The 18,978-nt window shown below is 36.4% G+C and overlaps 3 protein-coding genes and 1 pseudogene across 3 annotated transcripts in view; 3 read left to right on the top strand and 1 right to left on the bottom strand.

Annotated features, from left to right (window-relative positions):
- The window catches only part of LOC126513605 (stress-70 protein, mitochondrial-like), a 2,220-nt gene extending 1,207 nt beyond the window's left edge, over positions 1–1,013 (top strand). The window contains 3 exon segments of the mRNA XM_050162090.1: positions 1–12; positions 14–308; positions 311–1,013. The exon segment at positions 1–12 is cut by the window's left edge and continues 1,207 nt beyond it. Of these exon segments, the coding sequence (XP_050018047.1) occupies positions 1–12; positions 14–308; positions 311–858 (855 nt within the window). The 3' untranslated portion in view covers positions 859–1,013.
- A 7,324-nt stretch (positions 1,014–8,337) lies between these two features.
- LOC126513606 (olfactory receptor 4C15-like) lies at positions 8,338–9,273 on the top strand. Its single transcript, XM_050162091.1, has one exon. The coding sequence runs from the start codon at positions 8,338–8,340 to the stop codon at positions 9,271–9,273; it is 936 nt and encodes a 311-aa protein (XP_050018048.1).
- A 2,477-nt stretch (positions 9,274–11,750) lies between these two features.
- LOC126513626 (DDB1- and CUL4-associated factor 12-like) lies at positions 11,751–12,585 on the top strand (annotated as a pseudogene).
- A 5,988-nt stretch (positions 12,586–18,573) lies between these two features.
- The window catches only part of LOC126513625 (olfactory receptor 4C15-like), a 1,606-nt gene continuing 1,201 nt past the window's right edge, over positions 18,574–18,978 (bottom strand). Inside the window, exon 2 of the mRNA XM_050162109.1 lies at positions 18,574–18,678. Within this exon, the coding sequence (XP_050018066.1) occupies positions 18,574–18,678 (105 nt within the window). The remainder of the gene's footprint in view (positions 18,679–18,978) is intronic.

Raw genomic sequence — 18,978 nt, 5'->3', positions numbered from 1 at the left:
CCTCCATACATAGGTTCAGCAGACTGTACAAGATATTTTTGGCAGAGCCCCAAGTAAAGCTGTGAATCCTGATGAGGCTGTAGCCATCGGAGCTGCCATTCAGGGAGGTGTGCTGGCTGGAGATGTCACAGATGTGCTGCTCCTGGATGTCACTCCCCTCTCTCTGGGTATTGAGACTCTGGGAGGTGTTTTTACTAAACTTATTAATAGGAACACCACAATTCCAACCAAAAAGAGCCAGGTATTTTCTACCACTGCTGATGGACAAACTCAAGTAGAGATTAAAGTGTGTCAGGGAGAGCGAGAGATGGCAAACTTCTAGGACAGTTCACTTTGGTTGGAATTCCCCCAGCCCCTCGTGGAGTCCCTCAGATTGTTACATTTGACATTGATGCCAATGGTATTGTACACGTTTCTGCCAAAGATAAAGGAACAGGACGTGAACAACAGATTGTGATCCAGTCTTCTGGTGGATTAAGCAAAGATGACATTGAAAATATGGTTAAAAATGCAGAGAAGTATGCTGAGGAAGACCGGAGAAAGAAGGAACGCGTTGAAGCAGTTAATATGGCTGAAGGAATTATTCATGACACAGAAACCAAGATGGAAGAATTCAAGGATCAGTTACCTGCTGATGAGTGCAACAAGCTAAAGGAAGAGATTTCCAAAATGAGAGAACTGCTTGCGCGGAAGGACAGTGAAACGGGAGAAAACATTAGACAGGCAGCATCTTCACTTCAGCAGGCATCACTGAAGCTCTTTGAGATGGCATATAAAAAGATGGCATCTGAACGGGAAGGTTCTGGGAGTTCTGGTACTGGGGAACAGAAGGAAGACCAGAAGGAGGAGAAACAGTAACAGTGGCAAGGCATTGAGAGAAGAGGCCAGAAGGACAACATGAAGCTTGGGAGTAAAGGGACGTCCTGAGCAGAAAAGGGTCAAACTTCAGTCTTTACTGTGTTTTTGCAGTAACCCATATAATTTCCTTAATAAATATATGTAGTGAAAAAAAAGAAAGAAAGAAAAATAGTTATTAGAGAAAATTCCCATCCATCAAATGTCTTGTGATATGTGGCCCTATCTGGTAGAAGAACACAAGAACTGAGAAATGTAGCTGAAGGAATTACTTTTCTATGGAATTACGGCCTAGGATTGCCTTTCACTGGAGTAGCGTGCACAAGACATCAAGTTGTAGAACTGGAATATAAGACTATATTTCTGTAAAAAGAGAGAGTGCTTTAATTTCCCAACCACCAAGACCTGAATAATCACCCATAAACAATATTAACTACAACACTGCTTGGCCAATAGCTCAGGTGTATTCCTACCTAACTCTTATATCTTAAATTAACCTATTTTTACTAATCTGTGTATCACCATGAGGCTCTGGCCTACCAGTAATGTTCTGGCATCTTTCTCCTTCAACAGCTGCATGGCCTCTGCCTGATTCCACCTTCTTTCTCCCTGCGTTCAATTTAGTTTTCCTGTCCAGCTCTATTTTGCCCTACCATAATCCAAAGAAGCTTCTTTATTAACAAATGGTGACAAAACATAGTCACAACATACAGAGGGGAATCCCACATCATATTTCAAGCTGGTAAAAAAATGAGACTTAAAGCATTGTCAACAAGGTATTGGTTTGCATAGGCATGAAGACAACTGTGTCTAGGGCATTGAATCTACCATAGAAAAGAAACTGACAGGGTAGGAGATAATATAGATATAAGACTTAGGGGATGGTGAGGATGCTATGATACATTCTCTGCTAGGTGTGATATGGCCATTTTAATCATTAACAAGCATTAGTTCATGGTCCCTGAACAACACTGGCACAAAATTTGTTCTTCAATATTTCAGTAAATTATATAGAGGAAGGACTCAAGAGTTTTCGTTCCTCCTGAATTTAATGGATGCTGATAAAGGCATCTACATGTGTGTAGTCGCCAGTAAGTTTCCAATGGTCCAGTCATAACTTTCCATCCATGTCCATATGAGAGACCACAAATAACTCATTGGTCATTGAATGAATATCAGTATAGAAGGAGGTAATTGCAAGAAGTATATCTGCAAAATGGGAAAAAGAAACAGTTATGTGATCAATATGATCATAATACATGTGTACTCATACAACATTGTCAAAAACTCATAATAGTAAAACAAATATTCTTAGAGAAATTAATATATACATTAGTAATATTTCTTACATACATATCTAATATAAAACCATATATGCATACTATTTTTTCTTCAAAGAAAATCTTTGTTAATGTTTCCGAAAACAGTGAATATTTTCCTGACAGATTGATTTAAATATTGCTTGTGAAAAGAAAAATTTTAGTTAAATATTATACTGAGGCATTGTGTTCCATTCATTATAAAATTGGGTTCTGTGCGTGAAAAAGATTGTATACAAAAACATGACCAATCAAATCTTGTAATTTTTAGAACACAAAATAAGTTTGGATATACATAAAAGCATTATGAATTCTACCGTAATTGAAAACATGCAGGCCAGTATGTCTTAGAATCCCATTAGGACAGGCATTTTATAAAACCCAAGGGCACTAGGAATCACTCTTACAAATTCATGATGTCTCAGGGAAACATGTTTAAATTCTGAATACATTGAAGGAAGAATTTTGGTTCCTTCATGTACATTTTTATCATCAACTATGATGAATACAGCATTTGAGTCACAAAGGTAATTAATGTTTTCTACTCTCACTGACAGCTGTTCTTTTGCTCTTCCTTGGATGTGGAAGGAAGAGATGGAAATAGTAGAGAATCTTAGTCAAGACTGATGGACACTGTGCAATCAAGAATGGGAAGCATATATCTTCAGAATATTTCTAGAACTGACATATGATGAGACTCATAAGGCACACTTTTAAATTATCAGAAATGAGTCCAACTTGTGATATTGATTTAAATCTTGGATATTCTTGACAGGTTCCTGATTAATACAACCATAAGGCTTTCACTTCATAACTATTTGTCCCTGAGAAAGTTGCATAAATTCTGATGCTCAGATTTCTTAAATTCATAAAAATGTGAACAAAGTTGATGATTCCAGGAGCATATGCAGTAATACATGAGGAGCCCAAAGAATAACACTTCACAATTAGAAACTGCTCAAATGTTGACAGTGCTCAAATATCATTTATTAGAGGACAAAATCTTTTCTTCTTTCTTATGCTTCCTTCCTTACTTGGTTACCTTCATCTCTTCTTCTCTCCATATCTATCTCCAATAATAGTTTATATTTCTAAATAAATGATCGCTTATGTACTAGTGCAAACAAAATGTGATAGTCACTTTGGAAGAAAGAATTTGGGGCTTTTCTGGTTTTATATAGACTTTTGACCTAGAAACATGGTGAATGAAAGTGCTGCCATTCCACAGACTGTTATTTAGATCAAATGTAAAATCATCCCATTTCCACAAATGCATCCTAAAACCTGATTTAACAAAGAACGCTGAATGTCAGAAAGTCAAACTGTGTTCCTCTGAGTTCCAATAAGCATAAGGTTTGTACCTCACAGATGCCCAGTATTTTGAGTGGTTGAAGCTCTGAACATTATAAGTGCTCATAATTCTGGTGTGGCCTGTCTTTTATGATGAACTAAACACCAAGATATCCACAAGTTTCATAAACCCATCAGGAAGGGCATAAAGGGAACAGAGCAAAATCTTTTCCATTACATGCCAGAAATAAAAGAAAAGTTGAGCCAGTCAGGGAATGTAGCAGAGTAACACGGATCAGAGTGAGAAATGATTAGAAAACTGAACAGCATGTATTTCACAGAGTCATGGAGAGGAATTAGCTCAGCTACAAATATAAGAAATCGATCTTTGCTTGGTACATAATAGATCAATAATATGATAAATCTGTGGAACTTTACATTGAAGGAATTTCAAATAGAGTCTTAATTTATTAATGTCTCTTTTGAATGATGGTTCTTTTAAAATACATTTAGGAATATTTACTTATGATGATAATTCTCATATATTTCATAGTTTTGAGTATTATACATACTTCACAGTTAACAAAGAAATTTAAATATTTGTAGATACTTTGGTGCAATAATAAGTTTTCCTGTCAAAGTGAATAGAAAGGGAATAGTAGGTTGTGTGGGTGGTAGAGCTGGGGAGAACTCTCCCCAACATCCCTGCTCAGAACATGGCTCAGTATTCACAGCTCTTGGTCTGAGGGTCCCAAGAAAGTTCAGATGGTTACAGAATTTTTGAATGCATGACTGTTAGAGAAGAGAGGGTCATGGAATATTTCAGGAGAAAGAAAGGCAGAGAAAATGAGTTAGTTCACACATGAGAATATTGATCTAAAACCAAAGAGTATTGGAAATTGAAATGGATGAGTCAATGGTGTGGCCTTACATAGACGTATCATAGTGAAAAACAGTATGGAATTGAAATGGATGGGTCAATGGTGTGGCCTTACATAGACGTATCATTGTGAAAAACAGTATGGAATTGTGTTGTATTAGCCCATTACTTCTACTTTTGTTAATGTGGTGGATGTTTTGTAACGCATATCCTTTATCATAAATTTAAAGACTTCTACTTTTGTTAATGTGGTGGATGTTTTGTAAAGTTCACATCCTTTATCATAAATTTAAAGGAAAACTGCGTTGTAGGCTTTGGTTGATGTTTAATTTAAATAATTTGATAATAGAAAAATATTTGTTACAAATAAAGAATAACATATTTACCATTCCGTTCTAGACAATATATTATGATTTAACTTCTAAAAATGATAATCAATTTTTGCCAGCTTTAACACCAAACAATTAAAAAATTTTATTTTTTATTTTTAATGTTTTATTTATACTAGTACAAGGTAGTGAGTTGTTAGATTCTGATTGTCATGTTACTCCATGAATATTTTCCTTATTTCTAACTTTTTAATATTTTTCATAGTATTGCACTTTTTGACAGTGTGTTACTTTATTGTAAAATTCCCTCCTCTCATTTTGTTTCCAGAGTACAATTTGAGAACTGTATTAGTATTTCAGAATTGCCAACAGGATTCTGGAATAATTTCTAAAATGTTTCCTAAATGTATCGCATGAGTGAATTCATTTCATTTTAACTGGATTGCTCTATAATGTGATTGTATGAAAAACACTGAAGCAGAGTTTCATTCCAGTTTGGCTGTGTAGGAATCTCTTAAAATAATGTTGACATCAATAGTCACAAGTTATTTTTGAATTATGGTTTTTAGAATATGATTAAAAATAAATTTGGTTGTGTGTAGTGTCATAAGATTTGAGATCTGATCTCCAAAACTGAAACTGCCACTGCCACAGGGCTTTAATAAGAGTTTCTTTGGCAAGACTATGAAATAAACAGGGATATATTAGCCTTAACCAAATAAGAGATTTTTATGTGTATTTAGCTCAGTTTTTTAGTATAAGTCTTTTATTTTATAGGAATAAATTATGTTGTAGCTTCTGTTTAGGCTTATGATCTTTTCAATAATATGAAATCATAACTCGTGGCTATAAACTCTAGTGACTACACTGAATTATCCATCGCTGACTGTGTAACAGCAAATTTAGAAAATTACTATCTGAAGAATGACCACATCGTTTCTATCAGAATTAATGGGCATCTTAAGTAAACATAAAAGATTATGCTAGCATTTACTTAATTTTAAAGTTAATATTGGCCTTTGTTTCTTCCACGCGGTTTTGTTGTAAAATATGAGTGTGTGTGAGTGAGGACAGAACTTGAGCCTTTCACTACCAGTTAAGAGCATTAGACCATGCTTTGCACTGGAACCATCGAAACTATCATATTGCACCACGGCAAAAATATATATATTTTTTTCACTGTGAAAAAAATAGGAAGAAAAACTGTAGCTATGGTTTCGGGGGAAAAATAGGATTCCATATATAATAATCTTACTTGCTCTCTATCATTATCTGAATTCCCCTTTTCTTAACACTCAATAACTCCTCCTACATGTTTGCTTACATTATTAGTTTGATGGGATTTTCACAAGGACCTTTGAATGTCCCTATGTTTATTACATTTTTGAATCATCAAGTAACCTGACCTGTCCTGAGATAGAGGTCTAAATCTGAAAAGAAAAAAAATAAGAATCTGGAGCAGTTTTTTTATTTCCATGTATTGTCATTCTAAGAAATAATGAATTTTGTCCTGATATTTTTAAATTTATTTATTATGTATACAATGTTCCTTGTGCAGGTACATTTCTCTGCCAGAAGAGGGCACCAGATTTCATTACAGATGGTTGTGAGCCACTATGTGGCTGCTGGAAATTGAACCCAGGACCTCTGGAAGAGCAGCCAGTGCTCTTAACCTCTGAGCCATCTCTCCAGCCCCTTGTCCTGATATTTCATACTTAGACACCATCTACCATGATCTCCTTACTCATTTCAGTTTTTGTAATTTTGATTTAGCACACAATTAAAACTGATGAATTATGTGGTGACCATTTTAGTCTGTCTTGAATGATTACTGCCTGATCCAGTGACCCAGAGATCCCGTAGTTTTTTTTTTTTAATTTTTTTCTTTGGTTGTAACTTATGATTGGAAACAGAGTTCCCATTATAGATTCTAGCGAGTACCCTAAGAACGTCATAAAAGTGGTTGTGGGAGTGGTTCTTTCAAAGAAATTGTATTTATTTTCTTCTATTGCTACTACAACTGCAATGTATCTGTACTCTGTAAATTTGAGTTATTAAAATCACCACTTTTTCTGTATAGATACATTTTACTTAAAATATGCATTAACACATATACACATATGTATTTATATCTATGCATTGTGTTCATACAGATATTCACACAGAAAAATATATCTAGTGAAACATTTTTGTTATACTGAAGAGAAGATAAGAATACCTTTTAAAACTCTGACTTCCTGAGAAAATGAGTTCAAGAGCTGCAAAACTTGCCAGATGATCTACTTGAAGCAGCTGAGTTTACAAGTAAGTAAATTAGTCCTAGGATTCTAAGGGCAATATCATGAGAAATGTTTTTAGAATGTCTAATTTGATTCTCCTTAAAGTTATTGGAGTTGAACAAGTAATCTAATAATGAATATGATTTTTACTAAATTTATCTGAATGTCAAACCATATTTTTATAGAAGTATATTTTTCTAAACTAGGTCAAATTGTTAAATATCTGGTGAGTAACTGAATCTCAGGACTCTAAATATTTAACAATTAATCTCTCCTCATGCTATATCATATTTGCCAATTTTCATACAGGTTGTTGGCTCATCATCTTTTAATCATCTATCTTTTACCTTGTTGCTTTTATTAAACTGCCTAATTCACACTTGGACAATGGATGCAGTACCAATAAAGATAGAGGGAGTCTATACAAAGACCACATCTATTCTGAAATTATGTTGTTTTTTTAAAAAAAAAAAAACACTCACTCTTTACCTTGTTAATCCTCAGGATAGTGAGCCTGAGTCCTACCCAGTTTAATTTTTCAACTCCAATTAGTCATTATGACAAAAACATCATTTTTATATCTTCTGGTCACCGTGTACATTAATTAAAATAAATTTTCAACATTTCTTTCTTGAACATCATATTAATGGTAGTTACTCTTGTGCAGAACTTTCAGTGTTTTATAGAACAAATTACTTGATTTGGATTCTAATATACTTCATGTTTTGAGACAAAACTTAAAATATTCTCAGGTTTTTCAAAGTACATTTTATCTCTTCTTCTATTGGTAGATCGAACTTCAATTCTTCACTGTAGATGACCAGATACCTTCTCAATGCAGATGGCAGACATGATTAGTAAAGTGTAGATGTTGGTTTATTATTAAGGTATAGTTTCCAACTGATTTTCAATATTTTACTACCAGAAAGCTTTAGAGATAGAAAAAAGGTAAAAATTCATGGTCTCTCTAACACATATGGTTTTATCAAAAATATTAAAAATTATTACTATATTAAGTTATTCAATAATTTTGTCTCAATTAAATGTATTTCTGTTTCTTTTTGAGCATGGGGTTCAAGACAATATTTCTCTGGGTAACCCTGTTGTCTTAGAACCCTGTATACTCAGAGATCTGCCTGCCCCTACCTTCCAATTAAAGGCTGGGACTAAAGGTGTGTGCCACCAAAACCACTTGGCAATTTTATGTGAGATACTTTTTAAAAGATGTACTACTTTGTTCTGAATGTAATAAAATCATTAAATATAATTTTACATAAAGATACACTATATTGATGATGTTGATACTGTAACCTTGTAATATACAGAGAAAGGTTTATGAATGCAGATTCATGAATACATTCTCCTTTCAAAGCCGCTGTAGAATAATGCATAATCGGAGTTTTGTCCATGAGTTTATACTCTTAGGGCTTTCACAGAACCCCCAAATTGAGAAAATATCATTTGTTATATTTTCACTGGTCTATTTTGCAACCCTTGTGGGCAACATGATAATTGTGGTGACCATTGTCTACAGTCCTGCTCTGTTGGCATCCCCTATGTACTTCTTTTTGGCATTCCTATCATTCCTGGATGCATGTGTCTCTTCCGTTGTCACACCAAAGATGATTGCAGACATGGTTTATGAGAGGAAGACGATCTCCTTTGAATGTTGCATGACACAGGTCTTTGCTGGGCACTTTCTTACTGCAGTGGAGGTGATCATTCTGGCAGCCATGGCCTATGACCGCTATGTGGCCATTTGCAAGCCGTTACACTACTCTTTAATCATGAGCAGGAGACTCTGTGGTATTCTAGTGGGGGTGGCCTGGGCTGGAGGATTTTTACATTCTATCATACAAATTATCCTCACTTTGCAATTGCCCTTCTGTGGACCCAATGTCATTGATCATTTCATATGTGACTTGTTCCCATTGCTGAAGCTTGCTTGCACCGACACACACATTTTTGTCATTTTGGTGTTTGCCAACAGTGGCTCTATCTGCATCATTATATTCTTATTTCTTCTTGTTTCTTATGGTGTCATTTTGTTCTCTTTGAGAGGTCACAGTTTTGAAGGACGACGTAAGGCTCTGTCCACCTGTGGATCCCATATTACTGTTGTAGTTTTTTTCTTTGTTCCTTGTATATTAATATATGCCCGACCTACATCTCCATTCTCTTTTGAGAAAAATGTGTTTGTATTTACGGATGTCCTTACACCACTGCTCAATCCTATGGTGTACACTTTCAGGAATAAAGAAATGATAAGTGCTATCAGAAAAATGTGGACGAGACTGATGGTGATTTCTGATAAATATTAAAACAGCGTACTTAAGGACTGAGGAGATGTCTCAGTGAATAAAAAGTACTTGCTGAGTATGAATGAAGACTTTTGTTTGTATTCTTAGCTCTCATGTCCAAAGCAAGGCATGGTGGATCAACCTTAAACCACTGTTGCTGAATCGGATCCATGCAGTTCCCATGGACAATCTGAAAACTCTTCTCTAAATAACACAGCTATCTCAAGACTCAATCACAATCCTTTTCTCAAGGAATGGCGGTAGAAAGGAATACACAACATATAGCTCAACACATCATTTAGTCTCTGCTGGAATATGTATGGGTATCAGAGCTTTTTTATGTTTACAAATATTACACACATGCACATATAAGCCCCTTGACACACACACAAGCACTCAAGTAAACATTCACAAACAAATCATTCTTAGCAATCTTAATTTAAAGAACAGAAAAAATCTATAATTTCTTATATAAGTCTTTCATGATTACCTTTATATGTAAGTGCATGACACAATTCTATAGAGAGTACATTAACACTGTATGTGAGGAAATCCATTTGCAATATCATACTTTTTTGCAATATACTTTTACTATGATTACTTATAATAATAAGATTGTTATAATGAAAGTTAGAATCAGTTTTAATGAAAAAATGCACAGTTAAAATGACATTTAGAAAGGACGCTGTGAAGCTTTTCATTAAATTTCAGAGTTTCTTTATTGAATATAATTTATGCACTTATCCACCAATAAAAAAGTCAATGGCAGAATTATAACTAAGAATTAAAAACAAATAGGACTCTATACTCTTTCAAAACACCTGAGTTATATGCATTTGGGGTCTGGTTAATTTTGGAGTGCAATGTTTTAGGTTTTTGTGCAAATATTTTTAAATAGTAAGGTTTAAAAATAATAAAAAATTTAAAGTTAGTTGATGTCTATACTCTAAGAAATCTTAAGGAAATATTGGAAAGATTTAGCAATTAGAATGTCTAAGAAAAATTGATTTATGGAATAAATGTGTCTTGAAATTGGAAGAAAAACCCATGTTGAGAATTTTCCAGGAGAATATAGGTTTCTTTGTGACATTGAGATTACATAAACTATAAATAAATATTTAGGAACCTTACATTATTTTTCAAATTTAATATGTAAAGATGCCATTTTTCAAACATGGACTCACTATATATCCTTGTCTGACTGTGCACATCCAAATGACTTCAAACTCTCACAGATAGGCCACACTCTGCTTTTGCAGTGCAGAAATTAAACAGGAGAGGGGATTTTACATCAATAGGAATTTGTGGAATACTAGATCAATTCTTGGAACGATTATGCACACACCAAACACTATTGTATATATTTCCTCACTTGTAGACAGCTCTGTCTCTTTTTAATTGCATGTTTCAATTTTTAAAGTTTTTAGTAATTTTTAAACTGTTTAAAACATGTATTACACTCTCAGCCACAATACACTTTCACAAATTGTTATTAGTGTGTTTTCTAACAAAAACAGATAACGGATAACTAAGAAAAGCAGACAGAAAATTTCCAAGAATGGTTTAAAATGAGAATCATGGATACAGAAATGTGAGTCTTTGATTGCTGACCATTACCTAGGAAATATTACCTGTTATAAGATATAATTTAAGGAACTCAGGACCGCGAGGGGTGCACCCACACACTGAGACAATGGGGATGTTCTATCGGGAACTCACCAAGGCCAGCTGGCCTGGATCTGAAAAAGCCTGGGATAAAACCAGACTCGCTGAACATAGCAGACAATGAGGACTACTGAGACCTCAAGAACAATGGCAATGGGTTTTTTCATCCTACTGCAGGTATTGGCTTTGTGGGAGCCTAGGCAGTTTGAATGCTCACCTTACTAGACCTGGATGGAGGTGGGTGGTCCTTGGACTTCCCACAGGGCAGAGAACCCTGATTGCTCTTTGGGCTGATGAGGGAGGGAGACTTGATTGGGGGAGGGGGCGGGAAAGGGGAGGCGGCGGTGAGGAAGAGACAGAAATCTTTAATAAATAAAAAAGATATAATTTATGCCATGTGATTATTTCATGTAGGGTCACATGTATAAAATTATATTTAAAGGAAATAAACCTTGTTTCTTGAATTCATTTATTCTGGAAGCTATGTTTCTGAGAATACAGTTCTCAGAATTCATAGAGTATTCATAGGTTTTGTTATTGTTATACATCGTTTAAGTTCTGCATTTCCTGTAGTGTGTTAAAGTGACAAGAGTACATAAAACAGTACATTAAAACTGTTTGATGGTTTTCCAGACATGGTGGTAAGAAAGCTGCTTGTATCTTCTTTTTGCCTTCCTCTTTCCTTCCTTTTCCCATCCCTCGTTCTCTTTATGTGTCTTTCTTTGATGAGCTGTAGCTCCTGGGGATCCAGACCATTTTCTGGGCCAGGTTTGGGAAAGCATGCAAGGGGTGGGAGTTGGTGGTGGGGAACGGAAAGAGGAGGAGTCCGGCCTATGACCTGTAGCCCTGCTACACCTTGCTTCCTCAGCTCCAAGGGTCTGCCTGAATACGTAGGAGTTGTCTACTGTGGCCAGAAAACTGTTAGCAGGAAGCAGAAATCACTTGCCTGGCCTGGAGCTGGAGTGATGTTCAGGGTCTGCTATTTGGCTGGGAGCACTCACTGAGCAAAACAAAAGATTTCACCCAGTGAAGACCTCCTTAAGGTACTAAATGAAGAACTAGGAAATCAGGATGCAGAATGAGATTAACTCCTCTTGGGTTAATGATTATGCACACAACTTTCTGAAGGAGAATTTCACCTTAGGACCCTTAATAAAGTGCTTGCTTCTCAGTGGTTGAATCATAGGCAAGCGTGTATGGCAAAAACAAATTTCTGAAAGACCTGATCCTGGAGATATGACTCAGCAGGGCTGTAGTATTCATGCCGTTGAGCTAAATCCTTTTAAACACTCCTAGACACAGGAGGAGGAAACTTAGTCTTACATTCTGTTGAATGTCTACATTAGATCCTGCATGTGTGGTGGGGGTGATGATGTACATAAAAGTTGGATCTTTTCTATTGCATGTGTCAATGATACTCTTGCAGTTTGGCTCACAGGATGGTTCTATGATACTCTTGGAGGTGACAAATGATGGATTGACCAAAAGCAATGCAAGATAAAATGTGTCACTAGTCCCTGTGTATCCTCACATCAAAGAAAATACACTGTGTAAGCTCCTTTCCAACAAATTGCCATATCATGAAGAAAATATGCATCTTTCTATCATAGTGAATGGTCAGTGTATGCAGTGAGCTCTTTCTTGGATCCATGGAAGCCTCTGCTTTAGTTCCTGCCTTTAGGATCCTTCCCTGTTTGAGTTCTTTTCCTGACTTCCTTCAGTGATAAACAACAATGCTGAAATGTAAGTCAAGTAAACCCTTTTCTCCCAAAGTAGTATCTGGTCATGCTGTTTCACTTCAGTAACAGAAACCCTAAGTAGACACTGGTGTACTGACCTGAGTCATCAATTCCACCACCACTAAAATGTTAGATACTTGAAACTTAGCCAAATACCAGGCTAACAAGGTTCATAGAGTCAGGAATTTCTCATAAATCAAGAGACATACGAGTTCTGAGAACAAGGTATTGAAAGAAGAAAACGTTTTAGGCATTCCCACTAATTCAAGTATACGACAAGTGTACCTTCTCTCTATTACTATTCAATATAGTAGGGTAGCATGAGTAAATACTGTGATGGTCAGTGCGAACAGTTAGCTAGACAGGATTTAGAACAATCAAATTGCTTAGTCTCCAGAAACACCTGTGAGGAAATTTTTGATTAGATTAGCATCTGGGCATGCCTGTGAGGATTTATCTCTATTTGATTTATCTTGACTTATTGACAGGGAAGAGTCACCTGAAAAGTGGGCAGTCTTGTTCTCTGAGCTTGGCAATCAAACATGTATGTTTATCACTATGACTCTTTATTGTGAATGCAACGTTACCAGCTCCCTTCAGCTCCTGTTGTCATGACCGCCAGATATTATGGACTTCAGCATTGCCCTTGAGACACATGGATGTGTTCTTATTTAGATTAGAGTACTCTGGATAAGAAATAAATTAACAGATATATAAAATTGGTACAAGGAGTCTGATTCTTTCTTTCTTAAACATAATGATGTGTTTTTAATTTTTTTTTCTTTTTCTTTTTTTTTTTATTGAGAATAAGAAAAAAAAGTTTCCGCCTCCTCCCAGCTTCCCATTTCCCTCCCCCTCCCCCCAATCTTCTCCCCCTCCCCCCTCTCTTCTCCCCCTCCCCCCACTCCTCTCACCCCCCCTCTCCTATCCAAAGAGCAGTCATGGTTCCCTGCCCTGTGGAAAGTCCAAGGTCCTCCCCCCTACGTCCATGTCTAGGAAGGTGAACGTCCAAACTGGCTAGGCTCCCACCAAGCCAGAACATGAAGTAGGATCAAAACCCCTTGTCATTGACCTTGGCTTCTCATCAGTCCTCATTGTTCGCCGTGATCAGAGAGTCCGGTTTTATCCCATGCTGTTTCAGTCACAGTCCAGCTGGCTTTGGTGAGTTCCCAATAGATCAGCCCCACTGTCTCAGTGGGTGGGTGCACCCCCTGTGGTCCTGACATCCTTGCTCGTGTTCTCCCTCCATCTGCTTCTCATTGGGACCTTGGGAGCTCAGTCCAGTGCTCCAGTGTGGGTCTCTGTCTCTATCTCCATCCATCACCAGATGAAGGTTCTATGGTGATATGAAAGATATTCGTCAGTAATGCTATAGGATAGGGTCAGTTCAGGTTCCCTATCCTCAGTTTCCCAAGGGACTAACTGGGGACATCGCCTTGGGCTCCTGGGAGCCACTCTAGGTTCAAGTCTCTTGCCAACACTAAGGTGGCTCTTTTAACTAAGATATGTGCTTCCCTGCTCCCCTATCCGACCTTCCTTTATCCCAATCTTCCTGTTTCCCCAAGTTCCCCCAATAAAGGTCTGATCTCCAAAATATATAGAGAACTCAAGAAACTAGACTTTAAAATGCTAATTAACCCAATTAAAAAATGGGGCACTGAACTGAACAGAGAATTCTCAAAAGAAGAAGTTCAAATGGCCAAAAGACACCTAAGGTCATGCTCAACCTCATTAGCAATCAGGGAAATGCAAATCAAAACAACTTTGAGATATCATCTCACACCTGTCAGAATGGCTAAAATCAAAAGCACTGATGATAGCCTTTGCTGGAGAGGCTGTGGAGGAAGGGGTACCCTCATCCATTGCTGGTGGGAATGCAATCTTGTGCAACCACTTTGGAAATCAGTGTTTCGGTTTCTCAGGAAATTCGGGATCAACCTACCCCTGGACCCAGCAATACCACTCTTGGGAATATACCCAAGAGATGCCCTATCATATGACAAAAGCATTTGTTCAACTATGTTCATAGCAGCATTATTTGTAATATCCAGAACCTGGAAACAACCTAGATGCCCTTCAATGGAAGAATGGATGAAGAAAGTGTGGAATATATACACATTAGAGTATTATGCTGCAGTAAAAAAACAATGACTTCTCGAATTTTGCATGCAAATGGATGGAAATAGAAAACACTATCCTGAGCGAGGTAACCCAGACCCAAAAAGATGAACATGGGATGTATTCACTCATAATTGGCTTCTAGCCATAAATAAAGGTCACGGAGTGTATACCTGGTGAACCTAACGAAGCTAAAGAAGAAGGTGAACCCAAGAAAAAACATATAGTTATCCTCTTGGCTAAGGGAAGTAGATAAAATTGCCGGGGACAAAATTGGGATCTTGGGGGTGGGGTGGGTTGGGGATAAGGGGGGACAGGGAGAGAAAAGTGTTTTTAATTTTTTAAAAGTGATTTGGGGATGGATGTGGAAGACTGAAACATTAGTCAAAAAATTCCTAGTATGTATGAGCCATTCATATGATGTATTTTTCCAGAATCTGGCTTCATATTTACCATTGCAGTAGTGATTAGGTGTGGCCCAGAATTAAGGTAGATCACCTCAAATGATTTAATCAAAGAAAATTCTACACAGATATACTTAGCTTCTAAAATTTAGGTTAACTCCAGATGTAGTCAAGTTGACAGCCAAGAATATTCATCATAACCATGTTCTGAGAATAATAATGAAATAACATTTCATTATGATAAACTAATTCATTAGGTGAAGAAACTTTCAAGACAGGAGAACATTCAGACAGTGACATGAATACATTAAAATGTTTCTTTATTTTTATATTATTATATGTACAAATGTTTTTCCTGCTTGTATGCATGTATTCTATGTGTGTGCAGTTATAGCCAATGCTAAAGACAGAGTTAAATACCAAGAGTTACAAATGGTTGTGTAATGGTTATTCTTGGTTGGAATTAAGTAAATCTCCAGTGACTGAGTACATGTGTGAGTAATTTTTTCTTATTAAATCATTCTAAGTGTGAATACCCACCATTTATCCAGGTCATTGGAGGTGGGGCAGTCCAACTTTAATCTGGGCCACATTTTCTGCTGGTAGCCTAGATAAAGGACATGAAAGAAGGAAGTGGTTGTTCTGTGCCTCTCTGGCAAGTTCACTTCTTCACCAGCATTAGATCTTACCTTTTAGTATATATTATTCTTTGAAATTTTCGTATATGTATATAGTATATTTTGGTCATATCTATCTCTTATCCTCAACACTGCAACTTGACCCAGACCCACTCAAAAGAAGAAAATTAATATTTTTTCTTAAAACTTATGTTTTACAATTTGTTTGCTCTAATCTTAGATTAACATACTTAGGGAATTATTGAAACTTTTAGGATATCATGTATATACATTGCTAGTACTGCCATACTGCTTTACTATGCATGCATAAACAAGAATATGAAATAGTTGTAGACATGATAAACTTAGCCATATAAAAATTATTTAAGTTATCTTTCTACTATATAGAAGATAACTTTCTCCTAGTAGATGTCCTGACTCTCTGCCTCTTATAATTATTCCCCTGCTTTCTGCAGTGCTCGAGTCTTAGTTCTGTTAATTATGTTGCAGATACATCAGGTTGCATTGGTCACCACACAGTCAGGTGTTTTCTATACTCTGAGTAGTTGTGGATTTCTTTAGTTGGCTCCATTTGCATTATAGAGAATTGTGATTCAATTTAGACTACACTTTGTATTACGCTGATTATCTTCTAATCTAAAATCACAGCCCCTGTGATCATAACCTTGAATTACACTGTACTCTCTCTTCTGTGGGTTTTCACTGAAAATTTGGCAATTGCTTTACTGGGAGAAAAATTTGCTTAGCGCCAATGGCTATGTTAAGTAAAACATGAAAATGAAGTTAAGATTTTCTTAATTTTTAAATTACCAGGTGGCCCATTTTCCTTGGAACATTCTGCTCTTTTTGGTGTTCTTTGTACAGAAAAATTATCTGATGCATGAGTCCCTGTGAGTATATATGTGGGATTTTACATTACACTATTGATTATAAAGAACAGCAGAAGGCCAGACTTGTGGGACATGCCTTCCATTCCAGCATGCAGGAGCCATAGGCAGACAGATTTCTGTGAGTTTGATGCCAGCCTGATCTACAAAGGGTGTTCTGATCATCTAGGGCTATTACCGGGAAAAACCCTGCCTTACTAAGCACCTGCAACAACAAAAGAGAAGCTACCATATCTTTTTAAAATTTATTTTTCTCTCATTACAATACATCCTTACAGTACTTCCCCTCCTTCACTCCCTCCCCCAAAACACATACACCATATCTTACAGAATCCTATTCAACTATGATAATTGTAAGAAATTCTGAGTTTTATTATGATATTTTACACATGGACAATGCCCTGTGTTCCCCTTACTTGTGGTAGTTCTTCAGTCATCCTGCTTTAGCTTTGAAGAACAGCAGGCTAATTATATAGTGTTATCCTTAGTCTATTATAACTGATGATTATCCTGTGAACCTGTATGGTTCATTTCACACCACTGTTTTCTTGGATTTAATTTGGAAGTTGATAAAGAGTCCAGATGCTAGTGAAGTAGTGACATAGGAATATAAAGATAAATGCTGTTTTGAAGAAAATGTATGCACCTTCTTGCAATTGATTTTAAGATGTAGAGTTGTGTCTGGTCATGTATGTGGCAATCAATAAAACTGTGCTTAGTTCTTTGTAATACTCTTAAGTCTGTACTCAAATATTTTAACTATGAATATAAATGTTCATGTATATACCAATACATTCATGTATATTCATGTACACATTCACATATAAAATTAGTTTTACTGAAATATTTAGTTTGTATATACAGAAGATACAGCCACATTTTGATTCTGTAACTACCTGTGGCCATGAGTCCATGAATCTTGGAGCTCGAATATTTACGCAGGGGATTCATAGAAGCTCCTTTAGTATGTAGGACAGCTTGTTTACAGAAGAATTAATTATAATCTGCAATTGTAATGATAGGCTACCATGAAACACATACCCTCCCACCCCACCCCATTTAATCCTCAGAGAGGGTAAGGCACATTGCTTTGTGGAAGATCCAAGGCCCTCCCTACTATATCTAGGCTGAGCAAGGTATAGACTTTCAAACAACAAAACTCATGTATTAGTTACTTTCTATTGCTGTAATAAAACATCATGACAAAAACAGCCTCCAGAAGGAAGCAATTATTTGAGACATGTGGTACCAGAGGATCAGCGTCGATGATGAAGGAACAGAGGTAGTAAGTGGCAGGTGGCTGTTGCAACTGAGAGATCATATTTTAAAACACAAATATGAGGAAGAGAGAACTTGCAATTGCAAGACTTTTGAAGCCTAAAAGACTACTCCAGTGGCATACTTTTTCCCTCAAGTCAATTTCTCCTAATTCTCTGCATGTAGCCACCACTGAAGACCAAATTTTCAAATGTTCTATACTTATAGGCCACGTCTCATTCAAGCTATCATAACTGAGATGTCAATTCATAGTGCAAACATTAATTTCAAGATAAATACAGTTTTCAGCCTACAGTATTGATGCCTTCTTTATAGAATTGTGACATCTCTTTCTGTAAAATGAACAAATCCTAAAGAACTTGAAGTAAATATTGACCTCTTTATTCTATACATTAAAGTTTGTAAATTTAAAGTTTTATAATGGTATATTGAAATAGGGTTTGGGGCCTGCCCTGCAACTTGCTCTTGTAGATTAGGCTGGCCTTGAACTCACAGAGATCTGCCTGCCTCTGCCTCTCGAGTGCTGGGATTAAGGGCACGTACCACCATCGCCTGACTGAGTTTAAAGTTTTAAATTTTGTCAGACCACATCTCATATTTTCCACATTTTCTTAATGGCATTTTTCATTTCTTTATTTCTGAAAGTGTAAATCATAGGATTGAGCAATGGAGTCATGATTGCATCAAATACAGCCACCTTTTTCTCGAAAGAAGATGCAGATGTGCATCGTGCATATATAAATATGCATGGAACAAAGAATGAAATAACAACAGCAATATGGCATCCACAAGTGGAGAGAGCTTTCCATCGGCCTTCAGAATTGTGATTTCTTAGAGAGAACAAAATGACACCATAGGAGATGAGCAACATAGAAAAGATTATGATGCAGATAGAGCCACTGTTGGCAAACACTAACAGGGCATAAACGTAAGTGTCAGTGCAGGACAACTTGAGTAATGGGAACAAGTCACACATGAAGTGATCAATGACATTAGG

This window comes from Alexandromys fortis, unplaced genomic scaffold, assembly GCF_014885135.2.
Source record: "Alexandromys fortis isolate MF-2015 unplaced genomic scaffold, M_Fortis_MF-2015_v1.1 scaffold_128, whole genome shotgun sequence".
Classification (NCBI taxonomy): domain Eukaryota; kingdom Metazoa; phylum Chordata; class Mammalia; order Rodentia; family Cricetidae; genus Alexandromys; species Alexandromys fortis.
The sequence above is the reverse complement of the archived record's forward strand: the minus strand, read 5'-3'. Positions and strand labels throughout refer to the sequence as shown.

What these genes read in the sequence shown, in the direction of transcription:
- LOC126513606 (XM_050162091.1), top strand. Translation starts at nt 8,338, where the DNA reads ATGCATAATCGGAGTTTTGTCCATGAGTTTATACTCTTAGGGCTTTCA.